Source organism: Ranitomeya variabilis, chromosome 4 (assembly GCF_051348905.1).
Source record: "Ranitomeya variabilis isolate aRanVar5 chromosome 4, aRanVar5.hap1, whole genome shotgun sequence".
Lineage (NCBI taxonomy): Eukaryota > Metazoa > Chordata > Amphibia > Anura > Dendrobatidae > Ranitomeya > Ranitomeya variabilis.
The window spans coordinates 461,185,156-461,206,693 of NC_135235.1; the positions used below are offsets into that span (position 1 = coordinate 461,185,156).

The 21,538-nt window shown below is 47.1% G+C and overlaps 1 protein-coding gene across 1 annotated transcript; it reads right to left on the minus strand.

The window, feature by feature from the left end:
- Positions 1 to 13,565: 13,565 nt before the first annotated feature.
- On the minus strand, positions 13,566 to 21,295 carry SNRPB (small nuclear ribonucleoprotein polypeptides B and B1). Its single transcript, XM_077251654.1, has 7 exons — positions 20,953 to 21,295; positions 17,923 to 18,074; positions 17,728 to 17,839; positions 17,487 to 17,639; positions 15,561 to 15,696; positions 14,955 to 15,080; positions 13,566 to 13,733 (listed from the first exon to the last, which is right to left on the minus strand). The coding sequence occupies exons 1-7, from the start codon at positions 20,953 to 20,955 to the stop codon at positions 13,696 to 13,698; spliced, it is 720 nt and encodes a 239-aa protein (XP_077107769.1). The 5' UTR covers positions 20,956 to 21,295; the 3' UTR covers positions 13,566 to 13,695.
- Positions 21,296 to 21,538: the final 243 nt, after the last annotated feature.

The following is a 21,538-nucleotide window of genomic DNA, read 5'->3' on the forward strand; positions in this document are numbered from 1 at the left end:
CCCAACCTATAAAACTGCCCCACTAGTTAACCCCTTCAGTAAACACCGTAAGAAAAAAAAAAAAAAAACGAGGCAAAAAACAACGCTTTATTACCATACCGCCGAACAAAAAGTGGAATAACACACGATCAAAAAGACTGATATAAATATCCATGGTACCACTGAAAACGTCATCTTGTCCCGCAAAAAAAAAGCCGCCATACAGCATCATCAGCAAAAAAATAAAAAAGTTATAGTCCTGAGAATAAAGCGATACCAAAATAATTATTTTTTCTATATTTTAGTTTTTATCGTATAAAAGCGCCAAAACATAAAAAAATGATATAAATGAGATATCGCTGTAATCGTACTGACCCGACGAATAAAACTGCTTTATCAATTTTACCAAACGCGGAACGGTATAAACGCCTCTCCCAAAAGAAATTCATGAATAGCAGGTTTTTGGTCATTCTGCCTCACAAAAATCAGAATAAAAAGCGATCAAAAATGGTCACGTGTCCGAAAATGTTACCAATAAAAACGTCAACTCGTCCCGCAAAAAACAAGACCTCACATGACTCTGTGGAGCAAAATGTGGAAAAATTATAGGTCTCAAAATGTGGAGACGCAAAAACTTTTTTGCTATAAAAAGCGTCGCTGGTTTCACACTTGCGTTTTTGTCTGCAGCGTTTTTTGCACAAAAAAACGCATGCGTTTTTTCCCTATATTTGACATTGAAAACGCATGCGGTTTTTTTGTACGCGTTTGGTCGCGTTTTCAAACGCATGCGGTTTTTTTCTGCATGCGTTCATTTTCAGAAATACAACCTGCAGTATTTTCTTGCGTTTTTAAGCACATGCGTTTGTTTGCGTTAAAAACGCATGCATTTTTATCGAAAAAAAACAGAAAACACACTGAAAAGCCACCCACCACCATCAAGGTGATAAAGGGATCCAAACCCTAACCCTAACTCTACCCCTAACCTCACCCCTAACCGTTTAATGAACATTTTCTGACAGTCATAGTGCCACGTATTTCAGTGCCACGTATTTCAGTGCCACGTATTTCAGTGCCACGTATTTCAGTGCCACATATTTCAGTGCCACGTATCACGTATTTCAGTGCCACGTGTTTCAGTGCCACGTATTTCAGTGCCACGTATTTCAGTGCCACATATTTCAGTGCCACGTATTTCAGTGCCACGTATTTTAGGGCCACGTATTTCAGTGCCACGTATTTCAGTGCCACGTGTTTCAGTGCCACGTGTTTCAGTGCCACGTGTTTCAGTGCCACGTATTTAAGTGCCACGTATTTAAGTGCCACGTATTTCAGTGCCACGTATTTCAGTGCCACGTATTTCAGTGCCACGTATCACGTATTTCAGTGCCACGTGTTTCAGTGCCACGTATTTAAGTGCCACGTATCACGTATTTCAGTGCCACGTATTTCAGTGCCACGTATTTCAGTGCCACGTATTTCAGTGCCACGTATTTCAGTGCCACGTATTTTAGTGACACGTATTTTAGTGACACGTATTTCAGTCACGTTTACGGTTAGGGTGAGGGGTAGGGTTAGGGTTAGGGCTAGGGTTGGAGGTAAAGTTAGGGTTAGGGTTTGGATTACATTTACGTTTGGATTAGGGTTGGGATTAGAATTATGGGTGTGTCAGGGCTAGGGGTGTGGTTAGGGTTACCGTTGGGATTAGGGTTAGGGGTGTGTTTGGGTTAGGGTTTCAGGTAGAATTGGGGAGTTTCCACTGTCCAGGCACATCAGGGGCTCTCCAAGCGCGACATGGCGTCCAATCTCAATTCCAGCCAATTCTGCGTTGAAAAAGTAAAACAGTGCTCCTTCCCTTCCGAGCTCTCCCGTGCGCCCAAAAAGGGGTTTACCCCAACATATGTGTTATCAGCGTACTCGGGACAAATTGAACAACAACTTCTGGGGTCCAAGTTCTCTTGTTATCCTTAGGAAAATAAAAATTTGGGGGGCTAAAAATCATTTTTGTGGGAAAAAAAAGATGTTTTATTTTCACGGCTCTGCGTTATAAACTGTAGTGAAACACTTGGGGGTTCAAAGTTCTCACAACACATCTAGATAAGTTCCTTGGGAGGTCTAGTTTCCAATATGGGGTCACTTGTGGGGGGTTTGTACTGTTTGGGTACATCAGGGGCTCTGCAAATGCAACGTGACGCCTGCAGACCAATCCATTTAAGGCTGCATTCCAAATGGCGCTCCTTCCCTTCCGAGCTCTGTCATGCACCCAAACAGTGGTTCCCCCCCACATATGGGGTATCAGCGTACTCAGGACAAATTGGACAACAACTTTTGGGGTCTAATTTATCCTGTTACCCTTGTAAAAATACAAAACTGGGGGCTAAAAAATCATTTTTGTGAAAAAAAAAAAGAATTTTTATTTTCACGGCTTTGCGCTATAAACTTTAGTGAAACACTTGGGGGTTCAAAGTTCTCAAAACACATCTAGATAAGTTCCTTGGGAGGTCTAGTTTCCAATATGGGGTCACTTGTGGGGGGTTTGTACTGTTTGGGTACATCAGGGGCTCTGCAAATGCAACGTGACGGCTGCTGACCAATCCATTTAAGTCTGCATTCCAAATGGCGCTCCTTCCCTTCCGAGCTCTGTCATGCGCCCAAACAGTGGTTCCCCCCCACATATGGGGTATCAGCGTACTCAGGACAAATTGGAAAACAAATTTTGGGGTCCAATTTATTCTGTTACCCTTGTAAAAATACAAAGCTGGGTGCTAAAAAATCATTTTTGAGAAAAAAAATAAAAATTATTTTCACGGCTCTGCGTTATAATCTGTAGTGAAACACTTGGGGGTTCAAAGCTCTCAAAACACATCTAGATAAGATCCTTAGGGGGTCTACTTTCCAAAATGGTGTCACTTGTAGGGAGTTTCAATGTTTAGGCACATCAGGGGCTCTCCAAACGCAACATGGCGTCCCATCTCAATTCCAGTCAATTTTGCATTGAAAAGTCAAATGGCGCTCCTTCCCTTCCAAGCTCTGCCATGCGCCCAAACAATGGTTTACACCCACATATGGGGTATCAGCGTACTCAGGACAAATTGGCCAACATTTTTTGGGGTCCAATTTCTTCTCTTACCCTTGGGAAAATAAAAAATTGGGGGCGAAAAGATCATTTTTGTGAAAAAATATGATTTTTTATTTTTACGGCTCTGCATTATAAACTTCTGTGAAGCACTTGGTGGGTCAAAGTGCTCACCACACATCTAGATAAGTTCCTTAGGGGGTCTACTTTCCAAAATGGTGTCACTTGTAGGGAGTTTCAATGTTTAGGCACATCAGGGGCTCTCCAAACGCAACATGGCGTCCCATCTCAATTCCAGTCAATTTTGCATTGAAAAGTCAAATGGCGCTCCTTCCCTTCCAAGCTCTGCCATGCGCCCAAACAATGGTTTACACCCACATATGGGGTATCATCGTACTCAGGACAAATTGGCCAACATTTTTTGGGGTCCAATTTCTTCTCTTACCCTTGGGAAAATAAAAAATTGGGGGCGAAAAGATCATTTTTGTGAAAAAATATGATTTTTTATTTTTACGGCTCTGCATTATAAACTTCTGTGAAGCACTTGGTGGGTCAAAGTGCTCACCACACATCTAGATAAGTTCCTTAGGGGGTCTACTTTCCAAAATGGTGTCACTTGTAGGGAGTTTCAATGTTTAGGCACATCAGGGGCTCTCCAAACGCAACATGGCGTCCCATCTCAATTCCAGTCAATTTTGCATTGAAAAGTCAAATGGCGCTCCTTCCCTTCCAAGCTCTGCCATGCGCCCAAACAATGGTTTACACCCACATATGGGGTATCATCGTACTCAGGACAAATTGGCCAACATTTTTTGGGGTCCAATTTCTTCTCTTACCCTTGGGAAAATAAAAAATTGGGGGCGAAAAGATCATTTTTGTGAAAAAATATGATTTTTTTATTTTTACGGCTCTGCATTATAAACTTCTGTGAAGCACTTGGTGGGTCAAAGTGCTCACCACACATCTAGATAAGTTCCTTAGGGGGTCTACTTTCCAAAATGGTGTCACTTGTAGGGAGTTTCAATGTTTAGGCACATCAGGGGCTCTCCAAACGCAACATGGCGTCCCATCTCAATTCCAGTCAATTTTGCATTGAAAAGTCAAATGGCGCTCCTTCCCTTCCAAGCTCTGCCATGCGCCCAAACAATGGTTTACACCCACATATGGGGTATCATCGTACTCAGGACAAATTGCACAACATTTTTTGGGGTCCAATTTCTTCTCTTACCCTTGGGAAAATAAAAAATTGGGGGCGAAAAGATCATTTTTGTGAAACAATATGATTTTTTATTTTTACGGCTCTGCATTATAAACTTCTGTGAAGCACTTGGTGGGTCAAAGTGCTCACCACACATCAAGATAAGTTCCTTAGGGGGTCTACTTTCCAAAATGGTGTCACTTGTAGGGGGTTTCAGTGTTTAGGCACATCAGGGGCTCTCCAAACGCAACATGGCGTCCCATCTCAATTCCAGTCAATTTTGCATTGAAAAGTCAAATGGCGCTCCTTTCCTTCCGAGCTCTGCCATACGCCCAAACAGTGGTTTACCCCCACATATGGGGTATCAGCGTACTCAGGACAAATTGTACAACACCTTTGGGGGTCCATTTTCTCCTGTTACCCTTGGTAAAATAAAACAAATTGGAGCTGAAATAAATTTTGTGTGAAAAAAAGTTAAATGTTCATTTTTATTTAAACATTCCAAAAATTCCTGTGAAACACCTGAAGGGTTAATAAACTTCTTGAATGTGGTTTTGAGCACCTTGAGGGGTGCAGTTTTTAGAATGGTGTCACACTTGGGTATTTTCTATCATATAGACCCCTCAAAATGACTTCAAATGAGATGTGGTCCCTAAAAAAAAATGGTGTTGTAAAAATGAGAAATTGCTGGTCAACTTTTAACCCTTATAACTCCGTCACAAAAAAAAATTTTGGTTCCAAAATTGTACTGATGTAAAGTAGACATGTGGGAAATGTTACTTATTAAGTATTTTGCGTGACATATGTCTGTGATTTAAGGGCATAAAAATTCAAAGTTGGAAAATTGCAAAATTTTCAAAATTTTCGCCAAATTTCCATTTTTTTCACAAATAAACGCAAGTTATATCGAATAAATTTTACCACTAACATGAAGTACAATATGTCACGAGAAAACAATGTCAGAATCGCCAAGATCCGTCAAAGCGTTCCAGAGTTATAGCCTCATAAAGGGACAGTGGTCAGAATTGTAAAAATTGGCCCGGTCATTAACGTGCAAACCACCCTTGGGGGTGAAGGGGTTAATGGACTCAAAGAGAGTAGGAAAGGTCCAATGGCTGAATGTTCTAAAGGACGGAAATATTCAAGAAGAATGGGATATTGTCCTAAATAAAATTCACTGCACAATCAATAACAATTTGGTAAAGAAGAATTGGAAGCATTTAAAGAGACATTTAAAGGAAAAAAAAGAAATGTATATCAAATGGAAAGAGGGGAGCATATCTAAAGAAGAAGAATATAATGCTGTCTACAGGGAATGCAGGGCAAACATTAGAAGAGCTAAAGCCAGTAATAAAGTGAGTTGCAAGGGAGGCCAAAAGCAATAAAACATTATTTGGGGGCTATGTCAAAAGCAAATGAAAAGTCAAAGATACTATAGGATTTTTATAGGATGAAAAGATTGAAGTCAGTATTTTTACCTCAGTATTTGTAGGCTAAAACTTGGAGTAAAACAGAGGAAAAGTTTGTTAGAAACATGTCCCCACTTCTGTATTTTTCTCCCACTCGTGGTTTTGGCTTATAAATACTGAGGTAAAATACTGACCAAATACTGAATGTGTGAATGTGTCCTTATACACAGCCTCCACCTGCAGCGCTTCACTCTTCTCTATACACAGCCTCATACTGCAGCAGCACCTCACTTCTCTCATGTTCCCCCTCACATCTCTATCCATGAGGCTCCTCCCTTTCCATTGACCTCATGCAGGGCCGGCCTTTGCCCTGTGCGACCTGTGCGGCCGCACAGGGCGCCAAGCAGTGGCGTAGGAAGGGGGGCGCAATGCGGGGGGCGGCACAATGCGGGGGGCGGGTCGCCGGCGGCGCAGAATTTACCTGTTCGCATGTCGGCTTCAGAAAAATGGCCGCCGCGATCTCCATCTGCGCATGCGCGGCATCCCGCGGCCATTTTCCTGAAGCCCCAGGCAGCAGAGCACTCCACCTGCGCACGCGCGGCCTCAGGAAGATGGCCGCCCCCACCGATAACCAGACAGAGCAGGATCGCGGTCAGGTAAGCAGAACTTGTTTTGTTTTTTTTTTTATTGAGAGCGGCGATCGGGGGGGGGGGGGGGCCCAGGGCAGAAAGCTGGACACAGGGGGGCAGAAAGCTGGACACTGGGGGGCAGAAAGCTGGACACAGGGGGGCAGTAAGCTGGACACAGGGGGGCAGAAAGCTGGACACTGGGGCAGAACGCTGGACACGGGGGGGGCAGAAAGCTGGACACTGGGGGGCAGAAAGCTGGACACAGGGGGGCAGAAAGGACATTGGGGCAGAACGCTGCACACGAGGGCAGAACGCTGGACACGGGGGGCAGAACGCTGGACACTGGGGCAGAACGCTGGACACGGGGGCAGAACGCTGGACACTGGGGCAGAACGCTGGACACTGGGGCAGAACGCTGGACACTGGGGCAGAAAGCTGGACACTGGGGCAGAAAGCTGGACACTGGGGCAGAAAGCTGGACACTGGGGGGCAGAAAGCTGGACACTGGGGGGCAGAAAGCTGGACACAGGGGGGCAGAAAGCTGGACACAGGGGGGCAGAAAGCTGGACACTGGGGCAGAACGCTGGACACAGGGGGGGGCAGAAAGCTGGACACTGGGGGGCAGAAAGCTGGACACTGGGGCAGAACGCTGGACACAGGGGGGGGGCAGAAAGCTGGACACTGGGGGGCAGAAAGCTGGACACAGGGGGGGGGGCAGAAAGCTGGACACTGGGGGGCAGAAAGCTGGACACTGGGGCAGAACGCTGGACACAGGGGGGCAGAAAGCTGGACACTGGGGGGCAGAAAGCTGGACACAGGGGGGGGGCAGAAAGCTGGACACAGGGGGGCAGAAAGGACATTGGGGCAGAACGCTGCACACGAGGGCAGAACGCTGGACACGGGGGGCAGAACGCTGGACACTGGGGCAGAACGCTGGACACGGGGGCAGAACGCTGGACACTGGGGCAGAACGCTGGACACTGATGCAGAACGCTGGACACTGGGGCAGAACGCTGGACACGGGGGCAGAACGCTGGACACAGGGGCAGAACGCTGGACACTGGGGCAGAACGCTGGACACTGGGGCAGAACGCTGGACACGGGGGCAGAACGCTGGACACGGGGGCAGAACGCTGGACACTCGGGCAGAAAGCTGGACACTGGGGCAGAAAGCTGGACACTGGGGCAGAAAGCTGGACACTGGGGCAGAAAGCTGGACACTGGGGCAGAAAGCTGGACACAGGGGGCAGAAAGCTGGACACAGGGGCAGAAAGCTGGACACTGGTGCAGAATGCTGGACACTGGTGCAGAATGCTGGACACTGGTGCAGAATGCTGGACACGGGCAGAATGCTTGACACAGGGGCAGAATGGAGACACGGGGCAGGATGACAGACATGGCGTCATGACTGGAGACACTGGAGGCAGGATTGGAGACAGATGGGGCAGGATGGATACGATGGAGACAGATGGGGCAGGATGGGAAGATCATATGGGGCAGGATAGATACTCATTAGGGCAGGATGGGAGAATATATGGCTGACGCCAGGAATGAGACACACGGGGGCCAGGATGGCGAATATTATTACCATAGGGGCTAATTAAGGGATATTATTACTGCAGTGATGTATTTATTTTATTTTTTGAGTATACTGTTTTAAATGGAGGGGCGGTCCTATTACTGTGTAGAGTGACACTATGTCGCCTTCTTCATGTGGTGTAATGTAGAAGTTGGGAAAATTAAGTAATGTGTTCTGCAAGTGGAACTCGAGATAACTGTGTTATTTCCTGCAGAGACGAGTCCTGGCTGGATGAAGTGATGGCGGTCTGTGCGGGATGAAAGATGAAGGACTTCACCTAGAGATGTCACTGGTGAGTCAGTGTGTTACCTATACACTGACACTATACACTGTATACTATATACTGAGGTCCTGTGTATGTCACCGGTGATCACTGTATTACCTATACACAGACGCTGCATACTAAGTACAGATCTCCTGTGTATAATGGCACTTATGGTGATAGTATTGTGGGTTTTTTTATTATTGATCAGTATTGTAGTATTCAGTCACTATGTGGTGGTAATATGTGGTCTGGTCATGATGTTGTGGTATTCGTTCCTTGTATTTGATATTATTCGATCACTGTGGTGGTAATATGTCATCTGGTCATGGTGTGGCGGTGTTTGGCCTTGCAGGCCGCCGCTCTGCACTCTGATTGGCTGTCAGCCCATATGGCTTTGGACCAAGCGTCATTTTTTCCTTTTGGTCCGCTTTAAAGCACTTTATAATTCCCGTTATTGCAATATTAGTGTTTCTTCAAGTGTTTTGCAGGGAAACACAAGTTTTCTAAGTAAACGTGTTGTTGTGAATATTAAAGAGTTATTGTTTTCTTTCAAAGTTTGGAGGGGGGGGGGGGGGCGCCGTCCTGCAGTCTCGCACAGGGCGCCTTTTGGGCTAAGTCCGGCCCTGACCTCATGCCTCACAGAAGCAACTCCATTCTAGACACGATGGAGCTAGATGTGGCCTGTGCCTGCTATGCTGAGTGGGCGTGGCTCGATACACACACATATTTTAAGATGGAAATTATTGGCAATTATCCAGACACACTCAATAAAGGAGTGGTTCTGCAGGTGGAGATCACACACCACAACTCAGTACCAATGCTTTCTGGCTGATGTTTTGGTCACTTTTGAATGTTGGTTGTGCTTTCACACTCGTGGTAGCATGAGACGGATTCTACAACCCACACAAGTGGCTCAGGTAGAGCAGCTCATTCAGGATGGCACATCAATGCGAGCTGTGGCAAGGTTTGCTGTGTCTGTCAGTGTAGAGTCCAGAGGCTGGATGAGCTACCAGGAGACAGGCCAGTACACCAGGAGACGTAGAAGGGGGCAGTTGGAGGGCAACAACCTAGCAGCAGGACTGCTACCTCAGCCTTTGTGGAAGGAGGAACAGGAGGAGCACTGCCAGAGCCCTGCAAAATGACCTCCAGCAGGCCACAAATGTGCATGTGTCTGCACAAACGGTTAGAAACCGACTCCATGAGGATGGTCTGAGTGTCTGATGTCCACAGATGGGGGTTGTGCTCACAGTCCAACACCGTGCAGGATGCTTGGCATTTGCCACAGAACACCAGGATTGGCAAATTCGCCACTGGAGCCCTGTGCTCTTCACAGATGAAAGCAGGTTCACACTTGAGCAAATGTGACAGACGTGAGAGAGTCTGGAGACGCCGTGGAGAGCGATCTGCCTGCAACATCATTCAGCATGACCGGTTTGGCAGTGAGTCAGTAATGGTGTGGGGTGGCATTTCTTTGGAGGGCCACACAGCCCTCCATGTGCTCGCCAGACTGCCATTAGGTACAGAGATGAGATCCTCAGATCCCTTGTGAGACCATATGCTGGTGCGGTTGGCCCTGGGTTCCTCCTAATGCAGGACAATGCCAGACCTCATGTGGCTGGAGTGTGTCAGCAGTTCCTTCAAGATGAAGGCATTGAAGCTATGGACTGTCCTGCCCATTCTGCAGACCTGAATCCAATTAAACAGATCTGGGACATCATGTCTCTCACCATTATTATTATTTATTTATATAGCACCATTGATTCCATGGTGCTGTACATGAGAAGGGGTTACATACAGATTATAGATATCACTTACAGTAGACAGACTAACAATGACAGACTGATACAGAGGGGCGAGGACCCTGCCCTTGCGGGCTTACATTCTACAGGGTTATGGGGAAGGAGACAGTAGGTTGGGGGTTGCGGGAGCTCCGGTGTTGGTGAGGCGGCAGCTTCGGTAGTGATGAGGAGGCAGCGAGGTCAGTGCAGGCTGTAGGCTTTCCTGAAGAGATGAGTTTTCCATCCACCAACGTCACGTTGCACCAGACTGTCCAGGAGTTGGCGGATGCTTTAGTCCAGGTCTTGAAGATCGCTCAGGAGACCATCCGCCCCCTCATCAGGAGCATGCCCAGGCGTTGTAGGGAGGTCATACAGGCACGTGGAGGCCACACACACTACTGAGCATCATTTCCTTATCTTGAGGCATTTCCATTGAAATTGGATCAGCCTGTAACTTCATTTTCCACTTTGATTTTAAGCATCATTCCAACCCCAGACCTCCGTGGAATATTACTTGTGATTTACGTTGATCATTTTTAGGTTTTGTTGTTCTCAACACATTCCACTATGTAAAGAATAAATATTTACAACTGGAATATTTCATTCAGTGATATCTCGGATGTGGAATTTTAGTGTTCCCTTTATTTTTTTTGAGCAAAATTTTATAATATATATATATATATATATATATATATAGATGCAGGGACCCCTGCTTCAGCTAGGTGGGTGCTGTGTGCGCTCCTTCGGATATGCATGGAGGTGTATCTCTGGTTATGATGGTGAAAGTGACTGGCAGAATTGTTAATGGCCGATGTGTCGCAGAGGGAGTCTGCGCTGTAAGCCTGAAGCAATGTTATGGGACCTGTAGTCCCACAGGTGTTTGTATAGTTGTGGAGGGAGGCTTACAGGGCTAGTTATGAGAGCTGGGCGGGTGAGTCAAACTTGCCACACACACCTCCCATCTATGGGAGTGGTTACAACTATATAATGTGACCATGGTGTGATCACATGGTCGGTAGTGGTTCCTGTGTATGGACCTGAATGTTCTCTGTAATGGAGAGTGCGAGATCCTGGACAGCTTGTGTGTTGGGGGTCCTGTGTGTGGACTGGATCCCTGAATAGCACACTGAGGCTGTGGATCTGATGACCTGTGTTTTGGGAGATCCTGGGAGTAGGATCGGATCCCTGTTAAGCGCACTTAGACTTGTGTGTTGGACGGTCCCAGGTGGCGACGGACATCCTGAATAGCGCACTGAGTGGCCTGTGTTGGAAGTCCTGGGAGTAGGACTTCCTGAAGAGCACATGGGAAGTGGAGGCGGAGTCTGCAACAGCACTGCACTGGGGGAGCTACAGCCCTTTTCAGAATCTGGACTGTCAGGTGGCCTAGTGAGCAAGGCATTGTCCGGGATGGTGATCCCAGGTCGGCAGATTCCCTGCGAGAGAGAGAGGACTGACAAGATGTCAGCGTGTACAGCAGGAGCTACAGAAAGGCAACACCCAGGAAGGGGGCCATCATAACAGCAGAGAAGTATCTGCCAGTGGAACAGACTGTCGGTGCTTGTGTTCCATGGACATTGATGAACTGTTCGGCGTACGGTCACCAATGGTAACTGGACAAAGTGAGAGGTCCAGCATGTTTAGTGTCTGTAAGTTAAAGCCATATATGAAATATCCAAGTTAAAGCTGCAACTTAATGTCACCGGTTGGTGCCTATTGTGTTCTGTGAAGTTTACAATGAACTACATAATAAACCGTATGGACTGTTTTTGTGAGAGAAACGTAACTGTGTGACTGAGTCCCGTTGCTAAGTGAGTGTCCCCCAACACATGCAGAATGCGCCATCTTACAATATACACACACACACAGTCCCTTTGCAAAAATATGTATACACACTCCCTCTGAATAAAGCAGCCCCACACACACACCGCCCCTCTCAAAACTGTGTCCTCTTTCATAAGTAATGCGTTTAATGCCCATCTCCCGCTGGAGCCCTTACCAGTGCCCGGCCTCACCGTCTCTGCTCCTCTTCGGCCCCAGAAGCGATGGGATGAGATCAGTAGCATAAGGGTATGTTTCCACTGTCAGGATGGCCGGCGGTATCGCCGCTTGGCGCTAAGCCCCGCCCCCTTTCTGGGACGCGATCATGCCGGATGTGTTAACTCTTCACATCCGGGATGATCGCTCTCTCCCATAGCGCCCTGTGATATGCCTTGCGGGGACGCTGCGTCCCCGCAAGGTGTACGGACATGCTGCGATCTGAAAAGACGCGCAGCATGTCCGGAGTCGCAGGGCCGCCGCGTGCGGGTTTCCACGCATAGTGGAGATGGGATTTCATAAAATCCCCTCCACTATGCTGGAACATCTGGACACTGCTTGTTTGACGCTGCAGCTCTGCGCAGCGTCAAACAAGCAGCGTTTCCTGACCGTGGAAACATACCCTAAGTCATCACACTGCTGCATGTTTAACCTGGGGCTGACAGCAGCTCCTCTGCCCCGTCCCAGCACCGTTCAAATATATTTGCATCTTTTAGACGCTAATATATTTAAAACATCAGAATGGAGTTGAGTGTGTGCGGTGGCAGGCCTGGTGTGCGTGCCCACAGGGAGCGCTCTGCATGTCCCCTGCGGCACACATGCCATAGGTTTGCCATCACTGGTCTATAGACTACTGTATTACCATCATTTTTTTCCTGGCTTTGCACAAAGCCTTTATGAGTGTAGGCGTGCATCAAGTAGTTTATTGATATTTGAATGAAACGCTACAGGTAATGCCTTCAAGGACACATGGAGAAAATGAAGAATTCTTTCAATTTCCATGTTTTACTGTCACTCCTTAGTGGGGTAAAAGTATGACACCATTGTCATCAGCAGTGATCTAGAAGTCAAATGCTTCCAGGGGGTCTTCCCCATGCTGTTCTCTTTCCATTTCAAGATTTTCACTGCCCCTCAAACCTTGTAAGGTAGGGTGGAAAAAATGCTTGATCTCCCATAGAATCCCAATACACTAGTTACTCGACACGAGCATCAGAGAATTAGGAATTGCTCGGTTCGAGTAACAGGCATTTTAGTGCTCACTCATCCCTATTATACACCTAAGGCTACGTTCACATTAGCGTTAAGCTAATGTGCGTCGGGTTTGCGTCGGCGACGCAGCGGCGACGCATGCGTCATGCGCCCCCTATACTTAACATGGGGGACGCATGCGTTTTTTTGTTGCGTTGTGCCACACATGCGTCTTTTTTGCCGCAAGCGTCGGACCAAGAAAACGCAACAAGTTGCATTTTTCTTGCGTCCGATTTTTGGCAAAAACCGGCGCATGCGTCGCAAAACGCAGCGTTTTTACGTGCGTTTTGCCGCGTTTTTGCGTGCGTTGCGTCGCCGACGCAGCGGCGCACAACGCTAGTGTGAACGTAGCCTTACTTACATCCTGAAAGACCTGCATTGTGCTTTATATCAATGTACACCGGCATCCTAAAGTGTTGCTTCCAGGTCTCATTTCCAGTAAGTCACGGTAGTCTTGTAGTTTAACCACTTACCTTTAAGTTTGAGCATTTAACCAGTTTTCTCTGGTGTCTGCTACATTATACAGTTATGTGCCCACATACCAATGCCAGCGTTGCATAGACATTTGGACACAAGGATTGCACATCAAAAGTACAGTTTTACTTGTTTATTAAAAACTCAATTTACATAGAAAATAAAAAGCTACAAAACATTTAACCAACAGTTTGAGGATGAAAACAGTCAGGGAGGTATGACAGCTGATTACAGGAAAGTAGCAAGGATCAAGGCCTGGTTGGCCTCATGCCAGGAGGTGGGGGACCTAAGAAGAGAGCAGAAATGTAAGTGAATATAGCACAAATCTTCACAGCAAAAGATATCGGCAGATCTCACAATCCAGCTGCATGCATCGTTACATAGGACGTTTTACTGATGGGGGGGGGGGGGGTAAATCGGAGACCCCATATCTCTTTCCACTGATGTGCGATCACATCAGAGGAGAAAGAAATTAAATGGGAAATCTGACTTTTTGCGGTCGCCGTTATACCATTAATAACGACGGTCGCAACCCGGGTTTAGTAAAAACTGACCCGAATCATGTTCTCTGGGGTTGATTATCAGCGCTGTGGTTTAGTACCCGCAACTACCACCATTAAAAAAAGCATATTGGCGGTCATTAAGGGGGTTAAAAAGCATCAGGTTTCCTGCTTGCTATGGACAGTAAGCTCCCTCTAAGGTTTGATCCAGCAGCTGCTCCGTTGGACCAAACCACACTGATACTGCAATATAAGGAAGTTTTGCCTCTGCAGCATTGGCAGAGTGCCTAAAGTAGGCTGGGATCGTGAGTTAGATGCGCTCCAGCTATTCCTGCCAGGTGTAGCAGTGGTGTATTACATGATCTATTGAAAAGTAGCAAGCAGTACACATTCATCCATTGCTCATAGACTGCAATAGTTAGGATCCTTGACAAGCATAGTAAAAGTCACTCCATTCTTGAGTAGATTCCCCTTCCCCCATAGTTTGGCAAAAAAAAAAAAAAAAAAAAAAAAAAAATTATATATATATATATATATATATATTTACTAAAGTTTTCCACCCAAAAGTCCTAAGCACAAATGAAGCCAATTATACCTTACTGAATGGTAGTTTGCTGGGACTAGAAAACAATTTCTATAGCTTTAGTATATACCAAGAACAATGTACTATATTGTAACTAGTGTTGCTTGAATAGCTATAGCGCTTACCGAATAGCTGCCACAGGAACCTGGATACCCAGATCGCTCCCGATAATCAGCTGTTCGGCACCGCAACTGCATGTGTCGCGGCTATTTGAGAGTAATAACACATGCATGGAGAGCCCAACAAACAGGCTCTCTATGCATGCGTTATGACTGCCACACATGCAGCGGCGGTGCCGAACAGCTGATTATTGGGAGCACTCCAGGTATCCAGGTTACCGAGTCAGCTATTCGGAAAGAGCTATAGCTATTCGGATAAGCACTTATCCGAAGCTATTTGATCAACACTAATTGTAATGCCTTACCTCGCATTCCAGGAGGTGGCGGCCTCATGCCCGGTGGTGGCATTCCCATTGGGCCTCCCCTGCCTGGGGGCATGCCCATTGGCGGACCCATGGGTGGCCTCATGCCTGGAGGGGGTCCCATCATGCCTACAACAAGACAGTTAAGTGAGTAAAGGCCCCTTTCACACAATTTTTTTGCCGTCAGTCACAATCCGTTGGCTCGACGCAGATTGTGACAAACTGATGCGACGGATTCGTTTTTTCGACGGATTCGACTAGCGGATCTGGCTAATTGGATCCTTAATTAAAAAAAAAAAAAAAAAAAAAAAAAAAAAAAAAAAAAAAAATCGGAGCATGATCAGTTGAAAAAAAAAACAAAAAACCGGTTTCGGCAGCATCAGTCGCCGGATTAGTTTGTTTGTTTTTTTTAAAAATTCCACAGATTGCGACTGATAGCAAAAAAACTGATGCGTGAAAAGGGCCCAAGACACAAACAAGACATGCAATAAGTGTATAATGCATAACAGATCTCAGTGCAATCCTGCTTGAAGTATTCATCAGAATTATCAGACTTGATTGTCATCATTGATCTGGCCCCATAAAATAAAGATATGTGACTGCTGTTACCTGGTGGTGGCGCGCCTCTGCCCATGGGTGGCGGTGGGCCTCCTCGGCCTCCATACTGTGTTGGCGCACCAGCAATGCTAGCTGTGGCAGCGGCTGCAGCAGCAGCCACATTACCACGGCTCTGAGGTGTCATTACCTGTAGAAAAACAAATGCCATGTAACCAATGAAGACAAGATATGCAGGACACTTCCCTGTGAGAAAATCCTATTCAGAGTGGATATGACGAAGTTTGTAAGTTTGTCACACTGCTGGGACCATCAATGACAAGATTTTAGTCCAGTGTTCACCAAATTAGTGTTGCATCTGTACTTAAAGCATACACGACTGACAAGGGAGTTGGTCTGACTTAGATGGCAAAATCCCTTTGCCTGATGTCCCCCCATTCAGAGGTTTTACCAATACCAAATCCCCTTCTTATGAACAGTTGAATCACTAAGCAATTAATCACATTCTCATGACTGGCGATGCATTCGGATTTTGGAGAACCCTTATGAAGCCCAACCATAAGACTTGTACAACATGATCATGACCATTAAAGGGAACCTGTCATCCTGTTTTTTCAATATGAGCTAAAAATAGCGTTCAATAGAGCCTGAGCTGTGCTTTACAATAGTGCCTTTATTATCCCGATTCCCCACCTTTGCTGCCAAAATACCTTAGTAAACTCACCGTTTTCAGCTGTCAATCACCCTGGTCAGGTCCGATGGGCATGGGTTAATCACCGATTCTCCCCACCTCCGGCTTTTCACTAAAACTTCTTCCCGGCGTTGTATTTCACGCCTGCGCATTAAAGTGTCATCTCGCGTCCTGCGCATTACGCTTTGCCAAACTGTGGGCATAGCATACAGCACATCATAGCGCATGCGCTGGTTTTTCACTGTAACCTGTGTGCCCCGAAAGTCTGGATATGCAAACTGTGTTGTCCTGGACGCCGGTAAACTTTTTCCATCCAGGACTGCTAGCGCAAGTTTTGTGACACAAACACAATTTGCATATCCAGACTTCCGGGGCACAGAGGTTACAGTGAAAACACGCGCATGCGCAATGATGTATTGTATACTTTGCCCACTGTTGGGCAATACATACTGCGCATGCGCTAGAGCCTAATGCACTGCGCAACCGCAAAAAATGAGCGCGATCTGTGCTATTCACAGATCGAGTTACGTCTGACACGCCAAGGAGCGGGGTGAGACAGATTTGGCAACACCCATTGGACCTGCGTGACTGACAGCCAAAAACGGCGAGTTTACTAAGGTATTTTGACAGCAAAGGTGGGGAATCAGGGGATAATAAAGGCACTATTGTAAAGAACAGCTCAGGCCTTATTGAACGCTATTTTTTAGCTCATATTGAAAAAACGGGGTGACAGGTTCCCTTTAAAAGGCAACGGGTCAGTTGATTAATGCTGCCCAGACGAGCACAACGTCAGCTAGGTATGTTTTTCTCTGAAATTATCTGGCAAGAAATCATTGTTTAGAAGGTCTGGGAACCAAAAAGATGAGACTAGTCCTACACAGCCCATGCCCAGCTTCTTCCTACTTGACAAGGAGAGTTATGTCAACAAGAGTGGCACAGGACAGAGCTGGCCAGAGGACGGCAGCTGCAAGCCTGCACCCAGGCTCTGATTCATTCTTCCTGTGGTTTGAGCAGCATGAACCCACTGGCAAGTTCTCAGTTACTGGTTGGGATCATATACTATATTTTGGGCACCTATAACAGGGAATCCTAATCCTTACCACACTAATGTGGACCTACATCAAGAGTTAATAGTGATATTGCGCCACACAAACATGGACGGCTAACAGCATCATCCATTGACACGATGGCCAAACAGACAGCACTTGAGGTATCAAAAGGATGCAGCCTCCTCCACCCCTCAGCAAGAACTCAATATTTATTGTAGATATTTCGCAGCTTAAACTCACCTGTTGAGATGGACCTCCAACACCCCTCACTGGTCCAGCTAAACCAGCAGGTGCTTGTGGCATAGGAGCCCCGGCAGGAACACCTCTGCCAGCTGCACGGCCAACACCTGGTCCTCCAGCTGCTCCAGCCAATGGTACCCGTGCAATGCCAGTCTACATTAAAAAGTGTAGGGTATGATTAATATATGAACAGCATGTCAGTAAGCATTACAGCTGTGGATGCAACATAAGAAGGTCTCACATCTTTAGGAGGTGGGCCCTCCACTGTCATGGACACCAGGTTCTCACCACGAAGTAAAACCAGGCCCAATACCCTCTTCTCTTCACGTTCCGGCTGTTTTGAGTTCTTGGGCCTGAGACGAAAGGAAGGACAGTTTCAGTATAGGTGGATACGAGTTCAAGCAGTCAGTCTGTCAGCACTCTGCTCATCACTTACTTGATCTTCCTGAACTCATCACAGTCACAGAGAATAAGGTTCATGTGTTTGTCAAAAGCTTTAAAGGTTCCAATAAAGATGCGGCCATCCTGCAGAATGCAACGCATCCTGTAGTCAATGTGCTGCAGCATCTTGCTGCTTTTCCCCACCGTCTAAGAGAAAACACAAGAGTCCAAGTGTTAAGACCGGACAGAAGACAAAGAGCAAGCACTTAAATACAATACTATTTACAAGGGCCTGTGCTAGTTCCAAGTGACAAGCTGGCAGCTCAACATACGACAAAGCTTCTATTAAGTGCTGACTCCATTTCTGGGTAAAAACAAACCTTACACCATTACCCCCAAATACTAATTCTGCCATAAAGTGCTGTGGAATGATGGCACCACATGAGCATAAATATCTGCCCATTGTTTTCTCTCCCGACAGTTTCCCATTCTCACCACACCTGAAGTACATTGCACCAACACCACAGATCAGTGATGGCGTCACATTAGACTCCCACAATATTACCAATATAGAACTGGCCTCACTAATCACCAGCAGGCACACTCACTGAGGTGAAAGAAACAGAAAGGGGATGTGCAGTTCTGTCCACAACCATCCTGATGACATGGGGCATTGCTGGTACCAGTAGTAGGCTACCGTGATGGAAGGCAGCACAGTATCGACACTGGAAACCACACCCAACATCCATGCAAAAATAGCATTACAAGTTATCCAGACTACTGGGGCCAAGACATCAAGACTGGTAATGAGCAAGTCCTTCTTGATCCATAATGTGCCAAGTTAGTTAAGAATTTATTAATGAATTAGGTACAGGCTTCAGCTGCTACGCACCAGAAATGTACTCCTGGACTGGACTACGTTACTGTCATAACTTGTGGTGCAAAAACATGAGGCAATGGAGCAGTGCTCTGCCCCGCTCCTTCATGCCAAGCCCCTCCCACTTGGCAGAGCGGAACAAAAAACAAAACGTTTGTCACAAAACGGTTTGATGCAAACGATTACATGAATCTGCAACTAAAATCTTTACAAATCACTTAGAATGGTGCAAAATCATAATACTCATCATCAATCTCTCACCAATAATCTCGCTCCTTACTTGTCAAACCAGATGGGGCGGGAAGTACAGCCAGCCAATGCCCACAGCCAGCCAGTCACTGGCCACACTGATGCTGCAAGAGGTAGCTTTGCCTCTGTTGTATCAGAAACAGTGGGACTGAAGCATGCCGGATAGGAAGCCAACAGTGCATCAGCCAGTTTTAAAGCAGCGCTCACAAGCTGTACAGCAGAGAGCTTGAAAGTGCTGTGTTTCATGCCTAGGAGAACAGTCACCACTGCAGATTAGGCAACGAGAAAAAGAAGTTGTTGTTTAAGGGAAACTGTCACCAACTTCTTGCTATCTGAGAGCAGTATGATGGAGTGACAGACCCTGATGCCAGCAATTACTTACTAGGCTACTTGCTGCAGTTTTGTTATCACCATGGTGGCTCAGTGGTTAGCACTGCAGCCTTACAGCACTGGAGTCCTGGGTTCAAATCCCACTAAGGACAACATCTGTAAGGCTAGGTTCAGATTGCATTTTAGCAGTCCGTTAGACGGACAGCGTTACACTGCAGCATAACGTGGTGTAACGCAGTCTGTTAAAGCTGCCATTTAGCTCTATTCCGGGCGCATCGCTAACGCACACCCAAAATGAGCGTGCGCTAGCGATGTGCCGTCATTGGGTGACAGATCCTGGGACGCAGCGTTTCCGGGTCCGACACGGCTGTCCGTCAGATGCTCTATCTGCGCTAGCGATATGACATATTAGCACTTGCGTTAACAATGTGAACCTAGCCTAAGGAGTTAGTATGTTCTCCCCGTGTTTGCGTGGGGTTTCTCTGGTTTCCTCCCACACTCCAAAGACATACTGATAGGGAATTTAAGTTGATGTGCGCAAAACTAAAGCGCTGCGGAATATGTTGGCACTATATAAAAAGATTATTATATAGTTATGTGCTGTCAAGTTGGTATATAATGGACCGACCCCTAAAATATATGATAAATTGGGTACAGTGCAGATGTGCTGTAAATGTTTTCACAAGAATTTGGGAGTTCTGAAATGTCCTATAAATGTCTGTTCTGTTCCTGATCCAGGGATCTCAGCTTTAGTGGAGACTAATCTGTGCTGCACTTTATGCACATGCCCAGTGATCAGTGTTGTGGGGTCAGAGTGGTGATAAATCTGTGCTGCACTTTATGCACATGCCCAGTAGTGATCAGTGCTGCGGAGTCAGGGAAATTGAGGCGTCGGAGATTTGGCTTACCAACGCCACAGCTCTGTCCATGTAGAAGTTTTCTGAATGCTTAGCTCTGTATAACCCAGCAAAACACACACACACCACAGACTGACTGTACACTGTGCATAGGCAGAAAGCTGCCAGTGCTGGGAGCAGGGCTAGAAGCAGCTCGTGAATATGGAGGACTACATGGCAGCAGGTTAACTAGTCCTCTAAATTATAGTTTTATCAGTAGGAAATTGTCAAAACTACAGTAAGCAACACATCCGTGGAATTAGGGCCCCTGTATTATGTTTTTACAGTCACTACCATTACCCACCATACATAGTATGCGGTGCGGCGAGCTGGGCCTCAGGCTCCTCTGCAGAGCGCCACATACACACCGCACCTCGCCCCCACTGGCTGCCGGGGTCTCCCCGAGGCCTATAGCGCGGACTGAGGGCCCCGGGTGCACGGTACCAGCACTGTGGGCGGCCATCTTCCCCCCTCTGCACCAGACCACAGGCTCTGGAACAAGCCATGGCGTGAGCGCAGCCCCCAGGCACCACACACACACACACACACACACTATGTGGGCAGCCTGGTGTCCGGAGCAGAGGGTACTGCCGCCATCAGTACAGCAACAGGTTCGGTACAATAGGCGGAAGCGGGAACCGGTCCTCCCGTGGTCTCACCTCGCCCTCCCCACATAAATACGGCCGCACTCCTACCGACACCTGCAGGCTACATCGGCCCGGACGCTACTCACCATGGCTGCAACGTGGATGCCGCGGATTCACGGCCGATGCGGGGAATGAAAAAATTGCGCCAGGGAGACGCTGTGAGGCGGCGCTCTATATACCGGAAGTCGTGTGGCAGCCGGAAGCCGCGCGTTGTTAAACGTACAATAGAGTGAGTGAGGCTGAGTACTACTTCCGGAATGGCGCCCTCTGCCCGCAGCCCAGCAGACTGCAGGAATGGTGGAAGTGGCTGCTGGGAATGTGAAGGGCTGCGCAGCTGCTCGTGCAGGTGACATGCGCACAATGCAGAGACATGTAGCCGGCAGTGATGGTGGGCATTGGAAGCCCACCCTGCTAATGTCCAGCTGACACAGCGCACTGCTAGTTTGTAAAGTCTTGTGAGCGCCTAAAAACAGAGATTTTCATACAGCAAAAAAACAATAACTTTTCTCTACTTCAGCAATTAATAAAATAAGTCTTAAGCCGGGGTCACACTTGCGGGTGCAATGCGAGAAATTTGCACGAGTCTCTCGCCTCAATACCCGGCACTGCCGCCGGCACTCGGACCGGACTGTGCGGCTGCATGTATTTCTATGCAGCTGAACGCCCCGGTCC

What these genes read in the sequence shown, in the direction of transcription:
- SNRPB (XM_077251654.1), bottom strand. An exon ending in GATGAGTTCAGGAAGATCAA is followed by an intron (nt 17,840 to 17,922) that starts GTAAGTGATGAG and finishes CTTTCGTCTCAG; the next exon opens with GCCCAAGAACTCAAAACAGC. An exon ending in GCCACCTCCTGGAATGCGAG is followed by an intron (nt 13,734 to 14,954) that starts GTAAGGCATTAC and finishes CTCTCTTCTTAG; the next exon opens with GTCCCCCACCTCCTGGCATG.